The sequence below is a fragment of the Vipera ursinii genome (genome assembly GCF_947247035.1).
Source record: "Vipera ursinii genome assembly, chromosome: 4".
Classification (NCBI taxonomy): domain Eukaryota; kingdom Metazoa; phylum Chordata; class Lepidosauria; order Squamata; family Viperidae; genus Vipera; species Vipera ursinii.
The window spans coordinates 17,291,216-17,310,813 of NC_139514.1; the positions used below are offsets into that span (position 1 = coordinate 17,291,216).

Consider the following 19,598-nt stretch of genomic DNA (forward strand, 5'->3'; position numbering starts at 1 on the left):
ATACATATCCACATCCTGTTTTTACGTTTTACCTAATTGCAATAAAATATCCTGGAATAGCCTATGAGATATATAGATAGATAGATAGATAGATAGATAGATAGATAGATAGATAGATAGATAGATAGATAGATAGATAGATAGATATAGATATAGATATAGATATAGATATAGATATAGATATAGATATAGATATAGATATAGATAGATATAGATATATACACACATACACATACACATAAACACACACACACACACACACACACACACACACACACACACACACACATATATATATATATATATATATATATATATATATATATATATATATATATATATAGGGTAACCCACATTTCCCTATTTTAATAAAAAGTAATTATCCTGTCTACATAGCTTACATTATTCATTTCAATACATTCTTATTTTTACAAGTAAATTCTATTTGTCATCTTAATAATTCACCAATTATTAGAAAAATATCTTCTGTTATATCCTTCCAAATTATATAATATAAATCAATTCTAATAGCCAACTTTCCTTTCCCTTAAACACCTAAAAGTTAAATATAAAGTCAATTTATATCTATATCATTACAACAAATATATTCTATATGTCATCTTAATAGTTCATCAATTATGAGATTCAAGGTGCTGGTGATTACCTATAAAGCCCTAAATGGCATGGGTCCGGATTACTTATGGGAGCACCTGCTGCCGGCGTCAACTTCCCTTCGTTCTGTGCGCTCCCACAGAGAGGGCCTCCTCAGGGTGCCGCCGGTCAGAGAGTGCTGGCTGGCGGCCCCCAGGGGGAGAGCATTCTCTGTGGGCAGGCCAGCCCTTTGGAATCAATTACCGGTTGAGTTCTGGATGGCTCCTGACCATCGCTCTTTCCGCCGTGATCTGAAAACTTACCTATTTGAACAAGCCAACCTGGTCTAATGGGTTTGGGGTATTTTAATTAGTAATTTTTAATTATTTATTGTAATGGCTAGTTCTATTTAATCTTATTTTTAACTTTTGTATATTGTATTTTTATTGTATTTTATTGCCCTGTACACCACCCTGAGTCCTTTAGGAGAAGGGCGGTATAGAAATTAAATTAATAATAAATAAATAAATAAATATTAAAATAATGTCTTTTATTATATCATTCCAGATTCTATAATATAGTTCAGAGTTATGTTCTAATAGCTTAATTTTGTTTTCCCATAACAATCTAAAACCTAAATATAAAATCAGTTTATATTTTTTAAGGATTCCCCTTAGCCCAAGGGTGTCAAACTCAATTTCATTGAGGGCCGCATCAGCATTGCAGTTGCCCTCAGGGGGCCAGGTGGGTATGGCCTGGGTGGGCATGGCCTACTGGGTGGGCATGGCTAAAGTGCCTACGGCCTACTGGGTGGGCATGGCCAACTCTACATTGTTCACATCAAGGGTGCCTATGGGGGCATGGGCAGGAGTGGGACAGATCTGAGGGTCTCTGGCAGAAGGAGGGTCTCTGGGCCAGGGCCAAGGCAGTGGGGGCCGTTCCCTCACTGTTTCCGGGATGGCTTCACAGCCCGCATGAAATCACTTCGCGTGCCGGATCTGGCCCCTGGGCCTTGTGTTTGACATGTCTGCCTTAGCCCATTAAAAGAAATTTGTTAAGCTCTATTCTTACAAATCCCAAGAAAGAAACAAGTCTAATTTTTTAAATCTAACTCTCGCCTTCTTTTTGTGCCAATCAGTCTTCCTACATACATTGTTTGAATCCAGGGAAACCATCCAAATATCAGTTTTGCAAAGAAAGTGTCCCCTTTGTAATCATTGAAGTGTTGCTTTAATAGCTCAATTTTCGATGTTTAGTTTAATGTAATTGTCATTAGTTCAGTATGGTCTTTTTCTTCTTCCGATTCCATCTGGCTTAGGTTAAAAGTATTAACTGATGTTATGGTTATCATTTGATTGGCTGGGTCCTCAATATACTGTATTTGAAGGCCTTTAATATCTTCCCTCTTAACGTTGCTTTCTTTGGGTACTATTGTTTTTTGAGTTTTAGGTTTTATAGTTGAGGTCAAGGTTTGGGCTTCAAAGTTCTCTTTAAATTGTATTTGTTGTTCTTTAAAGTCTCCTATTTTAGTGTTAGTTTCCACTTCTTCTGTTTGTTTTTGAATTATCAATTTATCATTTAAGGTCAAAGTTTGATTTGGTAGCTTTAAGCTGTCAGATTTATCTTGCAGTTTGGCTTTTATTTACTCAGTCATTGCCAAGATTGTGTCAAGTATCAGTTTGTAGTTAAGTGGTGGGATATATTCTTCCATTTTGTTGATGTGTACAGATGAGTCTTTCATGGAGGCTATTTTAATAAGAGTCAATGATTGTCCACCTCCAGTATTCCCAGTGCTTTTTTTGTAAAAGAAAAAAGTGCCGGGAACTCACACATGTCATATAACCCGCCTTGCCTACCCTACAAGATTCCATCCAAAAAAGGTGCCGGAACTCCGTTCTGAGTGTACTATGAGAAAAAAAGCCCTGAATATTCCTAAAGATTGTTTTCAGTGCCAGGTATTCCCAATTCTTATCTCTGAAGATAAGGTCAAGGACAGCTCTGTTATTCAGTCAGTTCTCACAATAAAAAAGGTTTACTTGCTATACCACGTTTCGCCACATGATGTCATCAATAGATATAGAATAAGATGTAAAGTCTTTTTCCAGATTAATAGAAAGCTTTTGTTCAATTAGTCCATTTTCCCCCCTTAATCCATAGCTTAAGCAGGAAATAGGGTGGTAGGTCCCCACAAAAATAGAAGCTTTTTAATAAGTACAAATAAGATTGCTTAATTTATTTGCTTAGCCATTTGATTTCTTTAAGGCTTTAAAATTTATTCCCCAAGTATGCAGTCGCCGGTCTCTCAAAATAGGGGGAGGAAATTTTCAGAAAAGTCCCACAGGAAGGTAGTTAGGGGAATAAGAAAGGTAAGGTCTCACCCAGGTCCTCCAGATTGCTTCATTGTGCTAGAATGGTGCTTTGGGCTTTTGGCAGGGAACGGCTTAATGATCAGCCATCTTAATGGCCAATCTCTTCTTTGGGCCAATGGAGCTGCTCCAGATTCAAGCAGAGGGCTGCTGCCCTTCCACAATCACAAGGAGGGCCTCCTCGTGGTTTTCACCCCTTCAGGGTCCTCCAAGAAAGAAAGATCGGACAGCAGGGAGAGAGTTCTTCCTGCATGTCCACAAGCACCACATGCACAGACCGGAAGCCCAAAAGAAAATATTATCAACTACAGCCAGTTCCTTAAACTAAAATATATACATTCAGTTTTATAATTAAAAACAGACAATATTTTTAAATGAAGATTATATAATAACTAGAATCCCAGTGCCTTAAGTATTACAAAGCAAATCTATACTAAAAATGCATGGTTTGATCTGAATCCATCTCAGCTTTTTAAAAGAACTTTTCACAGATCTGTGTATCAAGGGCTGTTATTATATTTCTGGCTTGGGTTTTGTTAATACTCTCATGTACACCTTTCCCTAATGAGTCCTTGAATTTGATGAAAGACATTGTGCCAAACATCTCTTGAGAACAAGTAGTATCTCCTTTTTTTCAAACCACATTTTGTGGCAAGTTAGCAAGGCTGTTTACTGTTAAAAGTTGTATTTACAGCTTGCTGGGCTCCCCCACCTCTCTATTTTAACTGATAATTATCCAGGGAGGAGCGAAGCCATGGCTTGAGATTTAAAATGTATTGTGAAGGGTCCTTGGTGCTCTCTGAGCTTGCTTGTTTTCTTGCAAACATTTCATTACTCTAACTAGGTAACATCATCAGCGCTAGTCACATTTGGAAGGAAACAAGCGAACTCAGAGAGCACCAAGGACTCTTCATTTCAACCCTGAGCTGTAAACATTCTCCTTCATTGGTAAAAATGTAATGTAAAAGGAACTTTTCCCCTGTGCTGCACAGCTTAAATATTTTCTAGTGGTATACGTCTGCATACTATAATGTTGGTTTGATAGAGGTTTCTATATCTATATCAAATAGCAGTCTTCTACTCCCCAAGACTGCCCCTATTTAGTGATTAAAAAAATGGCAAAGTAGACTGGACAGTATTTTTCTCTTTCTCTTACAGACTGGCTCTGATTTTGTTTTTTTACTCTTAGTCTTTCATTTTCACTTAGTGTCTTCTGTTTCATCTTCAGAACCTCTGCTCTCAGTAGCTGGCTAATCACCAATCTTCAACACTCTTATTTGGATGGTGACCTGCTCCTCTTCTGAAAGCCTAGGCTTCTGCTCAAGCTTGCAACACTTCAGCAGTACAACACTATTCTGCCCAGCTCAGGCCACCAATCCATATTGCCTATAACTAAAACCAACCAACTTCACCATCTTATGCTGTTTAGGTCTAACTTATGTTGCCAACCATTATCTTCTTCCATCAGAGTTCCTTCTTCTTCCCCAAACTTGCTTTTTTAGGACTTCCCTTCTTCCAGCCCAGCAACCACCCCACCCTTCTCCTATGAAAAAGACTTTCCTTTGCAAAATTACCTCCTACTCTTAGCTTCAACATATCAGATAAGAAGTGCAAAATTGCATTTTGGGATTTCTGGCTACTACAGGTAGTCCTCAACTGTTTTTATGACTATTATGACTGTCCTGGGGTCATGTGATCCTCTTCTGTGACCTTGTGACAAACAAGGTCAATGAAGAAGCCAGATTCACCTAACAGATGTGTTACTAACTGAACAACTGCAGTGATTCACTTAGCAACTATGACAAGAAAGGTCATAAAATAGGGCAAAACTCACTAAACAACTCGCTTAGTAACATAAATTTTGGGCTGAATTGTGGTTGTAAGTAGAGAACTATCTGTATGTGATGGGAAGTAGGGTGTTACATGTCTCCATTATAAAATGAAGTATCTGCAAGTCTTGATCTTGAATGAAGCTGTAAATTCTAAAATGTTCAAATAATGGGAGAAAAATGAGACAAAAAGAATGAGACAAAAAGATAGAGATGAGGATTAATGATAATCTGAGCCATTTATAGAACATATGAGCTCTGTAGCATACAGATTAAGAAAACACAAAGAAATATGATTTGCAATATATGATTTTGAGAATCACATCAGCCTTTTTTTTTACTCCCAAGAATATAATAATAAAGACATGAACACTTAGAGAAATAAAGGAAAAGAAGGAAGAAATATCTGATAAACACTTCTATGCAATCCTAGTTCTTTTCATGGTTACTGGAGAAATAATCACCTGTTAAATAAAGAATTTAGAATGGCCTTGTATTTATTTATTTATTTATTTCCTATTGTGAGGAAAAGCTTGCATCTCTGAGCACTTCAGAGGGAATGAAGCTCTTAGATTAATGACATTTTGAAGATTTTCAAGGAAATAAAAGTGCACAAGAAAAAGAGAAAAACTCTGTGTTTGTTTGTCAATGAAGAGAGGAGAGGCACCAGTAATGGATCATTATAGACAGGAAACAAATGCGAAAAACCCAGGTAGATATTGCAGCCATCATGTAAAATGATACTGTATCAGAAGTCAATTATCTTTATCCCCTGAAATCATAAGCAAAACAATGCAGGCAGTGACTCTCCATATGAATTAAACAGCATATTATACAGCTTAGTTCCCATAGTGACAGCAAATAAAAGTTTTATATCAGAGTTAATTTATACATGGATGGATGGATGGATGGATGGATGGATGGATGGATAGATAGATAGATCATTCAGATATAAATGGGAATCTGAAATAAACTTTTATTTGCTATAACTATGATTTTGCATGATTTTGTATGATGTAATATATACATGGAATCATAGATTTCAGTCATTGAGTCATAGCAGAGACCGATTTAAAATTACTCTTGAAAGGATGTTTTAATAGTCAGGATAGAATCTCCTTCTTTGTACCTTGCAAAAGAATAACTCATCAAAGTATAGTTGGGCCAAAAGACAACCAGGAGATAAAGTATTTGCCAACTAGTGACCACAGTGTAGTGGTGGCAGAGTGGATTGTGTCGGTGCCAATGTTTAAACTGCATTTGAACAAACTATCATGGTTGGCCTCATCAACAGTGAATAGAAAGTTAGCTTTTTCATTTGTTTATTACAGATTGGATACTGGAATGACATGGATAAATTAGTCTTGATTCAACATGAGCCTACAATGGGCAATGACACAGCTGCCCTTGAGAACAGAACAGTAATTGTAACTACAATTATGGTAAGTTTATTTTTCTACTCTTTGAGGGAAGCCAAATATTTACCTTATTATCCACTAAATGCTGGCTTTGGTTGAATTCAGGAAGTAATCTTTAGGATTCTAACTATTTCAAATGAATATAGAACATTTTCACATAATTAGACTGCTTTGAACATTACTTTTTAAAACATCATATACAGTCTTCCAGTTAATCTCTGTAAAATGCAATATACTATAAACAAGAATTGAAAGTTTTGAAAAAAGAGGGAAAACTTTATTTTATATAACTGTACCCTCATTCATTTTTGCCATGATGTTCTTATTGTTGACATTGTCATTTTTAAGGGAAACTTCTATGCCTTGTAAAAAATAAATTCACAAAATGCACACTTCCTGATTTCTGTAACAAATAAATACCTTGTAACAAATAAACAAACAAATATTTGGTTAGTTATGTCATTTTAGAGTTTTTAAAATGGGTATAACATTGAAAAACATATTTTCTCACAATTTCTACTATATTCTATTGTAAATAGATTACTAAACAAAATTCAACAACTACAACTTAGCCACATTTTAGCCTTTCTTTATTTTGTTCATTTATTTTATAGGTTGACATGTCTTTCCAATAATGTCTTACACTGAGCAGACTTCACGGCTCGAAATATTAATAAGATTAAAAATTAAGAACACAACAATAGCATAGTATAAATTACCCAGATGGCAATGAACAGTTGTAATTTATACATGTGTTTATTGTTTAGGAAAGATAAATACAACCTAAAAAGTTCCTGTACTACCAGATCTTTAACATTTACAAATTGTTATTCAGGGCCCATCTATATGAGGGAGAATGCTGTTTAATAGAAAGGGAATGGTGATTGAAAACACCTAACCTTAGGATCCCTGAAGATAGCATTTCTTAAAGATCAGTCCCCAAGAAGACCTTTTTCTTCCAGGACTCGAGGGATGGGCAGAAACTATTGGAAGAAGGTAGTCGCAGAGATATCCATATGCTGAACCATGAACAGCTTTATGGTTGACTACCAGCATCTTGAATTACCCTGAGAAATAAACTAGTAACTAGTACTGCTTTCAAAACAGACATGGGCAAACCACCTGACACCTGGGATAATCCAAAACTGTATTCTGGGCCAGCTGAAATTCCCAGGTTCTCTTCAAAGTTCATGGCAGTAAACAAAGAGAAGGTGGTAAAGGTATAAGTGATGACAAACATACCTCCCGATCTAGGAAAGTTCATAGCTAGCACACAAGATGAAATTGTGCAAAATTCCTCTTAGCCAGAACTGCCCACTTGCTCTTCAAACAGAGTCCTAGATTAAGAGCCTTAACAAGTTGAACATCCCCTATTAGTTCTCAGTAATACAAGCCTGGTATTCACTGTCATCCACACTAATACCAATTATGAGAAGAGATGTATTATAAGTATCAAACAACAGCAGCAGTTGGAACCTAAGCTTCTTCATAAACTGTTTCCTAATCTGAGCTATGGGAGAGGTGACAGAAATAAGGATGGATCTCAGTTGCTCAGTCCTTTTTCCTAGGAGAGACCCACCTGTTTACCCCATCATGTTTCTCTCTACTCATCAGTACCTTAATTTCTATCACTTCTCCTTCATTCTCTTTTACTCCAATACTCCCTACCCCTGAATGTGCCAATGATGGCCATCCCTTACTATCCTTTCCACTTCTATTTCTATCTAACTTCTCTTCCAATATTACAGATCATCTCTTCCAAATTATCCGGACCCATTCAGGGAATATACTTGACAAAAAACAAGAGTCATTCATCAAAACTACTGGTCAACTATCAGTAACTTGCATCTCCAATCCAACTCTAATTGCACTCAGCTGCCCACTTCCTACACACCAAAACTTTAGCTCTTGAAAAGGCTCTGAAGCCATTTAGTAAGTATTGTCTCCTAGACCAGGGGTAGGCAACCTTGGTTATTTTATGACTCGTGGACTTCAACTCCCAGAATTCCTGAGCCAGCCTGGCTCAGCTTGGAAACCTCTCCCTTTCCCCTCAGCATGGCTGGCTCAGGAATTCTGGGAGTTGAAGTCCACGAGTCATAAAAGAGCAAAGGTTGCCTACCCCTGTCCTAGATTCTAACTCCAGAAACCTTTTTTGTTCACTTAGAGGCTTGTCCTTCCACCTCCCAGTCACAAGTCTAATGCATCTTTTTTTTCTTTTCTGCTTCAACACTTTTTTTTGTCCTCCTAATTTTTTCGCTGCCTTCTAAATGGCTAGAAGATGCTGAGACACTCCATATCAAATTACCAGAACCAGTTCTTTAATATATGCTACCTTTTCCCATACAGAGAAATAGTCCCAGTCACAAGTCTAATGCATCTTTTTTTTCTGCTTCCCCACTTTTTTTTGTCCTCCTAATTTTTTCACTGCCTTCTAAATGGCTAGAAGATGCTGAAGCACTCCATATCAAATTACCAGAACCAGTTTTTTAATATATGCTACCTTTTCCCATACAGAGAAATAGCATTTTTCAGATGTTTAATTATTTTGAGAACTCTGGCCACCATATAGCAATTACTCCAATAGATACAGCCTACCTTAGCAGTCATTGGACTCAGTAAATAATTTCAGCCCAAGAAGTCCAAACTGGCTCCTATTGTCTACACTGATTCATGGAGGTATAACAGCCTGAACTCCACCAATCTCTCTGTGTTACCAGGCCATTAAATCCATACTCTCACAAAGCAGCAGTGGCTCATGGCAAAATAAAGGATCCATTATGAATCTATTATGATATAGGTACTAGTACCACTTCTCCATTCACAAGCACTCTGCTCTCCATCCTCCTTCCACCAATATCTGGTCCACAACTTCATTTATCCTATCAATCCTACTCTACCTTTACTCTCTCTAACAGTCTCCAATCACTTTCCCTATCTGCAACTTTCTAATGTCCTTCCTACATAAGCACTGTTCCTTCCACAATGCTTTCTTGGGGAGAAAAAAGTATTTTCAGTGCAGTTAATTTCGATGCATAAAACAAACTGTGCTTAATTCCTTTATAGCCAACTGAACTGTGAAAAGAGTGCAACTTTAGTTGATCATAGTCATTACTGCTGCTGTTGTTGTTATTACTCAGTATTATTTAGTAAATAAATCTCTGAAAGAATTTTAATGAAATAAGCGACATGTATTCATTTTCTTAATTCAATTTGCATTATTATCATATAAAACTAAACATTCAAATGGTTCCTTTTAATTGAGAAAAATAGCTAACATCTTTCTTTTCTTCAAGTCAGTAGTACCCTTTAATCTGAAGAGTGTTGAGGGAGATTGTCAAAGAATAATCTTAATCTGATTAACTTAATAATTTTAATGCACTGTTCTTTTTATATATTACATTGGACAAAGTTTGGATTTTTCTCCACCAAACATTCCAGATTACATTTATTTTAAACAACACAAATTGTTTCATATTGTACTGTTATATTGTTTGTATGAAATATAGTTGTCTAATTTAGTATGGTGACACATACACTTCCTTCTGACCAATTACCTGTTAAGGATTATCATTCTTGGATAAAAAGGACTAATATTCTATCGGGACATTCTAAATGTAAAGCTAATTGTAATAGTTCTTCTTTGCATGGGATTTATAAAAATGTTTCCTTTGAGAAAAAAAAAGTTACAGTAATGGAAAAATCATACTTCAGTACAGTCCTCCTCTTTTCAGCCACTGATGAAGAACCCTATTTTAAGAAATTGACCAAGGAAGAAAAGATCCCCAAGGCTGCACATGTGAACATTCCTAACATAAGATCCAGTATAGTAGCACTGAGCTGTATTTTTCCATATGGATTTCTGAGCCTCTGACTGGATGACCAGGCACTGAAGCATCAAGCAAAATAATGTTTTTGTTTTCTTTGTTTTGCTTTGCTTTGCTTTGCTTTTTTTTTAAAAAAAAGGCTCTGTTTACTTTGAAATGTTTGAAACGCAGGCATTCCGACTTCAACTGGGCCAAGGTGTGAAGAAAATGATGGAGATTTCAAAATAACCACAGTTGAAATTTTCCACTCGTTACAGTCTTTGAATTGAAGCTATCATCTGTGTACTGTGTTAATTATTGTAAAATGCTTCCAGATTTAAGGGCAACAAATGATGCTTGGAAAAAGAGAGAGAGAGAAGTGCTGTGCAGGGTCGAGAAGCTGCTTAAGATGTCTTTGTCTTGCTTTGCAGTGAATTCTTTTCATGTGCATTATAAATGTTATCTCTGCAAAAGAACTTAGCCAGTCTTCAATTATTCCAAACACAGCATCTGAATAACTTTTATGTAGCATGCCACGATTTCTTAAAGTATACAATTTTAAGCATAAAAAGCAGAGAAAATGTCTTGTTGAATGTTCCATTCTTTCAGTGCAGGTAATTTTTCTTCTGTAATAGTACTTAATTTGTGATAAGTCATTTATGTGGAGTTGTGTCATATGGTGTATCTAAAGTGTTTACCATTGTCATGCATCATAAAGATAATGAAAAAAATATAATCTAGATTAGAAATACAGGTTCTTGTTAGATCAGACATGTTTCCAAAATGACTCAGATCTTACTAGTGTTTTCCAGGGAATCTGAATTCCTATTATTCTGAAAGGTCCACTCCACAAACCAAAAGAACTTATTTATTTCTTTATGAAATTTATCAGACCACCTGAAACCTGCTGGATCCTAAGCAGTTTCCAGAGCATATGCATTAAAAACAGAACACAAATTAGGAAAAAAATAAAATGGTGACTAAAAATATAAAGCTAAACATGATAAAAATAAAAAATGGCATTACTAAATATCAGATTTTATTTTTCTGGGCTCCAAGATCACTGCAGATGGGGACTGTAGCCAAGAAATTAAAAGACGCTTGCTCCTCGGGAGGAAAGCCATGGCAAATCTAGACAGCACACTAAAAAGCAGAGACATCACCCTGTCAACAAAAGTGCGTATATTCAAGGCTATGGTCTTCCCAGTTGCAATGTATGGCAGTGAAAGTTGGACCATAAGAAAGGCTGAGCGCCAAAGAATTGAGGCCTTTGAACTATGGTGCTGGAGAAGACTCCTGCGACTCCCTTGGACTGCAAGGCGATCAAACCAGTCAGTCCTAGAGGAGATCAACCCTGACTGCTCTTTAGAAAGCCAGATCCTGAAGTTGAAACTCAAATACTTTGGCCACCTAATGAGAAGGAAGGACTCACTGGAGAAGAGCCTAATTCTGGGAAAGATTGAGGGCAATAGAAGAAGGGGACGAGAGAGAATGAGGTGGCTGGATGGAGTCACTGAAGCAGTAGGCATGAGCTTAAATGGACTCCAGAAGATGGTAGAGGACAGGAAGGGCTGGAGGAATGTTGTCCATAGGGTCGCGATGGGTTGGACACGACTTCGCAGCTAACAACAAAATATCAATCTCCAAATGCCTTCTAGAACAGTCATGTTTTGCTGCTTCTGGGAGACCATGAGAGTGGAGGCCATGCAGGCTTCAGAGGCCAAGCTCCTCCAGAAAGGAGGAGCAGCTACAAACAATGCTTGTAGCAATCTCGGCTCTTTTATGACTCATGGACTTCAACTCCCAGAATTCCTGAGTCAGCTATGCTGGCTGAAGAATTCTGGGAGTTGAAGTCCATGAGTCATAAAAGAGCCGAGGTTGCCTACCCCTACATTAGACCTTCTGGTTGGCGAGAACCCTAAAGAGCTAGGTAGGACATGTAAAAATTATTGGGAAACATCAGCTTCAAACTATCTAAACTTTTAGTGTACAGCAACCTTAAATTACATTCAGAAGTCCACTACTATTGATTTGAAGTCTAGAAACCAGTGATATTTGAGTATGATATGGCAACACTATGAGTAGGCATTCTAGATCAGCTGAAATTTCTGATTTCAAGTGCAATGCCATATGAAGCAAAGGACAGTAGTGCAATCCAGAAAGGAGTCCATGAGTGATCATTTTCAGTGGCACCTCTTCCAGGTAAGGCCTCAGCTGGGGTGCCAGCTGAAAACTGTGCAAAAGCCCTCCTGACTATGGCCTCCACATGCAAAAGCCTTGAGTCCAGGAGAACCTCCATATTTGCAAATTTGCTTTTAGGATCTTTGAAGCAGGATGGAGGAAAATTTAGAAATCCAAGGATTTTACTTAAGCCCAGTTGTTTTGTATATATACATTACTTTTTAAGAAAGGAAATATCTTTCACCAACTCTTCCTGATCACTTCAATGATATTTACTGAGCCTATGTTACTATACAATGTCTTTTAAGTGCCATTCTGGCAAGCCAGTGCCAGTAAGCATAATACCAGGAGATTCTGGAATACTGCAGTCACTACAGCAAAATGCAAACATAAAATATAGCATTTTAGACATCTCTAGTGCAGCCAAAAAGGGGGCCATATCCTTATAACGCAGGAGGCTATATTATATCCCTAATTTATTTATTTATTAAACTTACATGCTGCCCATATTACCCAAAGGCCACTTAAGGCAGCTTACAATCAGTAAAAGCAACAACGTAAAACATTAAAACAATAAATAATGACACTAAAACTGATTTTAAAATAAACAAAGGTGGCAAGAAAAGGAGTCAGATGCACACAGGAAAGAAGTGAGGTCTTATCTTAGTCCAATACCGCCCCCCAAGTGAAATGCCCCTATCAGGACCTCCGGCCAATTGACAGAGTCAGGTCTTCAGACCCATTCAGAAAGCCAAAAGGATGGGGACACATCTCACCTCAGGCTAGGATTCGTGGCAGAAAAGGCTCTTTTCCTGAACAAATTTGTCTACTATGCTTTATACATCAAGGTTCTCTTCCGCAAGAGAAAGATTGAAAGTCCTGTTCTGATAACGTGATGAAACTCTATAGTTAAAAAACATCCTAGTATTACAGAGAGTGAATACATTTTTTAAAAAATGATCAAATTTAGCACTGTACACAGAGCTCTCAAGAGAGCGAAGCTTAGGATGTAATGATAAACTGGAACATTGATTAAAAAACATTTGTCCCTAAGGCAACAGATCCATCTACTGTACTTATCTTTAAATCTTTATGCAGCAGACACTGATGTCCAAACATCTCCTAGCAGTTAAAAAAAAGAAAAGTAACCAGCGTTATAATAAAAAAGAAAAAGAGGAAAAGAAGGCTATCAATAAAAGTAATCGGTGATGTGGAAGCATTTTCTGCTATGCTTTCACTACACTCTTGAGAATCTACTCCAGCAGTCCCCCAGCTAGGCCATTTTACATTTGTTTTTGTTTTTCTTTCAACAGAGAAACTATTCAGAATGTCTGTTGAAAAAAATCAAATCTTTGGATCAAAAGTAGCACAGTATAAACATGTAAAATAGCCAAGGCTTACACACACATCTCTTATACCCAGGTGTTTTGGTATCCAAAGGGAATAATAATATCCCCAAGTGATAATATCCAAGTGATTCTACTCATTTTATTTTAAATTCATGTTGAAATTGGTATATTACAATGCAATTTAAATTCAGTGGACTACTTATGAAGGGAGAGCCACTGTGCAAAGTTATTCATCATAAAATATTCAGTGAAATGTTTGTTAAGCATTCAGAATACACTTGCTTGGTCCCAGAAATGGGACAAATCTTATTTCCTGTTTCAGCCTAGCCCAAGGCCATCTACAGGCAGTAGCCACAGCAGTAGCAGCTCATATTTGTGTAAAAAAGTTTTTGGCTTGCTAACAAAGAATAAAGGGAGCGGGGAAAAATTTACACAAATATGAGCTGCCACTGCTGTGGCTACTGCCTGTAAATGGCCTTGGGCTAGGCTAAAACAGGAAATAAGATTTGTCCTGTGTCTGGGACCAAGCAAATGTATTCTGAATGCTTAACAAACATTTAACACATATCTCCCTTGCTTCTCAGCTAACAAAAGACAGAGAGAGAGAGCCTGTGGCCTAGGGGTTAAAACAACTGCTTAAGACGCAGTCAGCCCAGGTTCAAATCTCAGAAGGGTATGGCTGACTGATGAGAACAAATAAGTTTGAAATGATCATATCGGTCTCCCTTTATTCTTTGTTAGCAAGCCAAAAAAATTTACATATATATAGAATCAGCTGGGGTAGAAAGATTCAAACTCTATCAGTTTATTTATTGATTTAATCAATTTATACAGCCACCCATCTCATGAAACTCTGTGCAGTTTACAATAACACAGATAAAAAGGCATAGAATGTAAAGAAAAGAAAAAAAGAAAAATACCCAGCAGCCAGGAATCATGAAAAAATCATTAACACAACCAGGACAGGCTTCATCTCACCCCTGCCACTCCAAGCTTGAGCACAAAGCTACATTTTCAAGTCGTTGAGGAAGGTCAATATGGCTGAGGCTAACCTGAGTTCTGGAGGGAAGATTCAATGAAGGGTGCCAAGATACAAAGGGTCTTCTTCTGGGCTTCAACAACTTATACTCTTAACTGCTTGTATCCAGAAAATGCTGCTCCTGCCAGATCAGATAGGCAGAAAGAACCAGGAAGGGATAGTCCCATAAGTAATATAGCTCAAAGCCCATGAAAGACTTTAAAGGGGACTATCAGCACCTTGAATTGTGTGAGGAATCACACTGGAAGCCAGGGTAGCTAAAGGAACAGTGGTGTCATGTGCACCAAATATCCAACGGCGTTAACTGCCTGCGCCACTTCCTTCTGCACCAGCTGAAGCTTCCAAATACTCTTCAAGGGCAGCCCCACGTACAGTACTTTGCAGTAGTCCAGTCTGAGGGTCATGAACGCATGAAAGATTGAGAGTAGCCCCCTTCCCAGACCAGGAGAACCTTGTGATTGCAATCTGTCTTTTAAAACAAACCTTTAGGATAGAGCTCAATTCTGTGTATATTCTGCCCTACATAATTCAGTAAGCAGAAGTTAATGCAGAAAATGTATATTATAATTTTTAGAGCAATGGTATTCGGAAATGACCTTGGGAGACAGGAGGAAGAACTATAATAAACCTTTATTGTCAGAGTACAACATGTGTACATTGAGATTAGCTGAGCCTCCTCCCGTATAGTATAGACCAGGGGTCGGCAACCTCGGCTCTTTTATGACTCATGGACTTCAACTCCCAGAATTCCTGAGCCAGCATAGCTGGCTCAGGAATTCTGGGAGTTGAAGTCCACGAGTCATAAAAGAGCCGAGGTTACCGACCCCTGGTATAGACTATACAAGCATCGTGTAAAAGGTAGCTCAGCTCACAGGGAGGAAAAGGAAAGGAGGGAAGAAATATTTCATACTTATTAGTTTAACCTTACCATAAAGATAGATCTAATATTCATATGCTTTTTCTCTGGACTACTTCAAGGGGCTAACATTTAGAGACTCCTGAAAATAAAAAAAAATAGAACCAGACAAATCACGATGGTGAAAAATTGTATTCAGAAAAAAAAAAGCTCAGTTCAGGTGACATTTGTTTACATTGTTATTTTTTTTTCAAGATGTTTATTAAATTGAGGGGGAGATGCATTCAAGGTATTTTATAATCTGAAGCAGAAAGTTGATTTGAAGATCTCCAAGGGATATTTACACAGTTCATAAAAAAGAATCAAGCATTTAGCTATATAATTCCTAATTTTCCATTAATATAAGGCCTGCTACAGGTTTTGAACCACTACTTCCCTGTACCTAAATATAACTTATGAGAGCCCATGCCCAGTGCTTGAGCTGAGCAGAGTCTGAGCATGGGTCTTGGAATGTATTAGGCTAGACCAGAGGTTCCCAGACTTTCTTGCTTCATAGCACCTGGATGTCTCAGTAATTTTCTGAGCCCCAAGGCCAAAAGACAGCTTTGCAAATATAGCATGTAAAAAAAAATGGACATCACAAAACAAATAAAATATCCCACGTCACCCCTGTATGTTTGGTATGGTGCCCTGAGGTCCTGCAGTGCCAGGTTTGGCAATCGAGTGCCATGAAAATCTGGTGTGACACAATATATCATCTCAAAAATGAGATATGTTAAAACAGGACTAAGGAGCCCTATCAGTGCTTCTAATCCAAATTAATTATAGTCCAGACAAGGATTTTACACAGCTTGTGTCATTTTCTTAATGTACATCCTAATATATTTAATCATGTGATTAATGTGTTTTAATCAATCAGATGGAAGAAATTCGGCAACAAGAATGGCCATGTGAATTGGCCTCTTGTATATAAAAATAAGTTAGAGAAAGGTTCCCTGGCAATAAAATTAACATTAAGATTTTTTGGCCACAGCTAATATTAGATTCATTTTATTTTTCATGGGAAAAGGTTCTTGTTTCAATTAACCAAGTGTTGCCTCGAGCGAAGCAGTTTTGCCTCGTTTGATCTTTGCTTTTTCCTTAGTGCAATCCATCTCCATCTAATTGACAACTATGAAATGGTAGCCTTTCATTTAAGCAATCATTTGTGGAGGCAATTTCCAGAAAGACTTGATACTTGCAATGATAACCCTTGCAATGAGGCAATAGGGAAACCAAGCATTTTTTCCAAGAACACTGCAGACAAGTGCTTTAGATTAGTCACTTGTAAGTGAGGGCTTTAATAATACTTCTGATGTGAAAAAAGGTGAATTTCCGCATTTTGTGAGAAGTTCCTGTACGTGTTTTGCTCCATAGTGCCTCATATAATTTGTCAAAAGATATATACCGGTGTGCAACTCTTAGCACAACTTCAGAAGAACATATGAAAAATATGCACTACAAAACATCATAAAAGCCCACATTTCCATTCCAATACCATTTTTTATTGGTTGAAGAAATATTAATGAGTTTTTCCATCATACTTTTGATGCCAATCAAGTTATTAGACAAAGCAGCTTAGTGATGCCATCTACACTTTGAATTAATCTAACTGGGCTTTAGGAAAGCTGCTGCATAATAGCTATGAATATTGGATATAAATATATACCTCTAATTACTTTTATAAAATCATATCCATACACACAATCAAAATATAATAAACCTAAAGAAAATAACACAATAATAACAATAATACAGTCAAAAAGACATTAACATATAATTGTTCTTAAATAAATTAATATAGAATCATCTAACTAACATATTATTAAATCTAAATAACATAGAAACATGCTCTGTATCTTCTCAATGTTATACTATGAAGACATTTCAAAACTCCATGAGCAACAGCTCTCGTGAATCTACTCTAATATTAAAAGTGTAACTTGTCCTGCACCTACATACTAATAGAATGATCCTCTTTCCCCAACTTCATCTCAGTCATAAAATGTCACAGTCCATGGGTTGTTTTTTTTTAGTATAATTCAATATTTTCTCTAACTACTATGTTTGTCCCAGAGTTATGTAACAACCTGAGACCAAAAAAACAAAAAGGCCTTAACTGATGTGAATCAGAAAGCCCTCACATTTCTTAGAAAATGTGATATCCAATATTTTTGAAACATTCTTTGGGTAATTGAATAAACATGGAAGAAGATTTTCCAATGAATTACACTGTGAAACTTTGGAGAGAGAACAGTGGATAGCTACATTTCAGGTAGCTTGAACATTCTACTCAGGCTAGATTATATAGCTATAGAGCACCATCTAATTTTTTTAATGAAATTCTTGAAACCTTAGCCATACAGTAGGAACAGATTTACAGCATCACCAAATCATTGCTGTACTGGAAATTTGTAACCATAAGACGTAATGTAAATTATATTTGATCTCACCTTACTGCATGAAAAAGTTTCCCATGCAACTGAAAATCCTGACCTAAAAGACTAACAGGTTCTAGGGATATCTCTAGGTCACCCTTGCCTTGAATGTATTTTTAGTCCAAAACCCATTCATCCTCAACTGGATTGCAATAGAATTTGCTCCCAGCTCCATACCAATCTCGGGATCAAAACATCTGATATAAGAAATTTACTCAATAGTATTATTGCGGGCCCAATTGGCAAAAGAAAGCTCAGGACCGTATAGGTTAGAAACATGCGGAAGAGGCCTTCATCCTGCAGTGGGTAGACAATGGCTAAAATGATGATGAATCAATAGTAGTTGAACTATGAAAAATTAGAAGGAGTCCAGTTACACATTTCCAGACTAACAAATTATATTAAAATCTTGTAGGTGTTTAGTCTTCTTAAAAAAAACCCTCCAGTGTTGGAGCATTCACCACCTCTGGAGGCAGGTTGTTCCACTGGTTAATTGTTCTAACTGTCAGGAAGTTTCTCCTTAGTTCTAGGTTGCTTCTCTCCTTGACTAGTTTCCATCCGTTGCTTCTTGTCCTGCTTTCAGGTGCTTTGGAGAATAGCTTGACTCCCTCTTCTTTGTGGCAGCCCCTTAGATATTGGAACACTGCTATCATGTCACCCCTCACTCTTCTCTTCGTTAAACTACACATACCCAATTCCAGCAACCGTTCCCTATATGTTTTAGCCTCCAGCCCCCTAATCAAGATGGTGCTCTTTAGGCATGGATGAGGCAAGGAAGGAAGGAGAATGGTTAGTCAGATACAGGTTATATGTGAGACAGATTACGAATACCTGAAAATTAGCAATTCTAATGTAACAAAGCCTTTGCATTTGTTAGGACCTTCTGAGATAGTCAAAGACCTTTTTGTGAGATCTGTGGTTTCTTGCTCTATAATACTAGATTTGTTGTTCCCCAACAGCTGCTTTGACATTGGGAACTTCCTATATGCCAGGAAGTTAAAATTTCTGAGAAACTGCTGATTGTACATCATGGGTTGTACCTTATTAATAATGTGTGCCTTGAGCTATATTCTGTAGGTAAACCCTACAATCCTTTATTCTGTTTTTGTAGTTTGTCCTTTAATAGATCATTTCTCAGAAATAATCTTCCTTTATTTATTTGTCTGTTGATTTTGTTAGAAGGGAAATTGAGTTGCTTGGTTTATTCCATTAGTCAGGTATGTCCAAGTGTGTCAGAACAAATGTGGTTTTATCCTAGAACCAGGCCATAAATTACAAATGTGATGTGCATTCTGTGGGGAAGCTCAAAGCATGTAAATGATCAATAGGTTTCCTTTAGAATGTGTCCATTTTGTAGCTTTAACGTGGACTTGTTTTGTTGAAAGGTCAAGGTTAAAATTGACGATGGATAGAAATCATTAAGGTCTTGATGGAATTTAATGAGATTATTTTCCATGAGTCCAGATTAAAATGCCATTAATGAATCTCACAGAAAGTAAAATTTTGTAAAGTTTTATTAAGTAAGAGTTTTGTAAAATAAGAGTTGACAAACAATGTTCCAGGTCAGCCATGAAAGTATTGGCATACTGTGGCCTATGGTTGTTCCAGTGATTTGTAGATATATATTATTGCCAAAGATGAAGTAGTTATTAATGAGTACAAAGTAATACTATCTAGTGGCAAGATGTG

The 19,598-nt window shown here is 37.0% G+C and overlaps 1 protein-coding gene across 3 annotated transcripts in view; it reads left to right on the forward strand.

The window, feature by feature from the left end:
• Positions 1 to 19,598, forward strand: part of GRIA4 (glutamate ionotropic receptor AMPA type subunit 4) — a gene marked incomplete at both ends in the record, with an annotated part of 276,963 nt that overhangs the window by 203,162 nt on the left and 54,203 nt on the right. For 2 of the 3 annotated variants that reach the window (XM_083362410.1, XM_083362409.1), the window contains one exon: positions 6,118 to 6,228. In XM_083362410.1, coding sequence (XP_083218536.1) covers positions 6,118 to 6,228 — 111 coding nt within the window. Of the gene's footprint in view, positions 1 to 6,117; positions 6,229 to 9,935; positions 9,969 to 19,598 lie in introns of those variants that run through there. The other variant, XM_083362411.1, reaches the window with a different exon arrangement.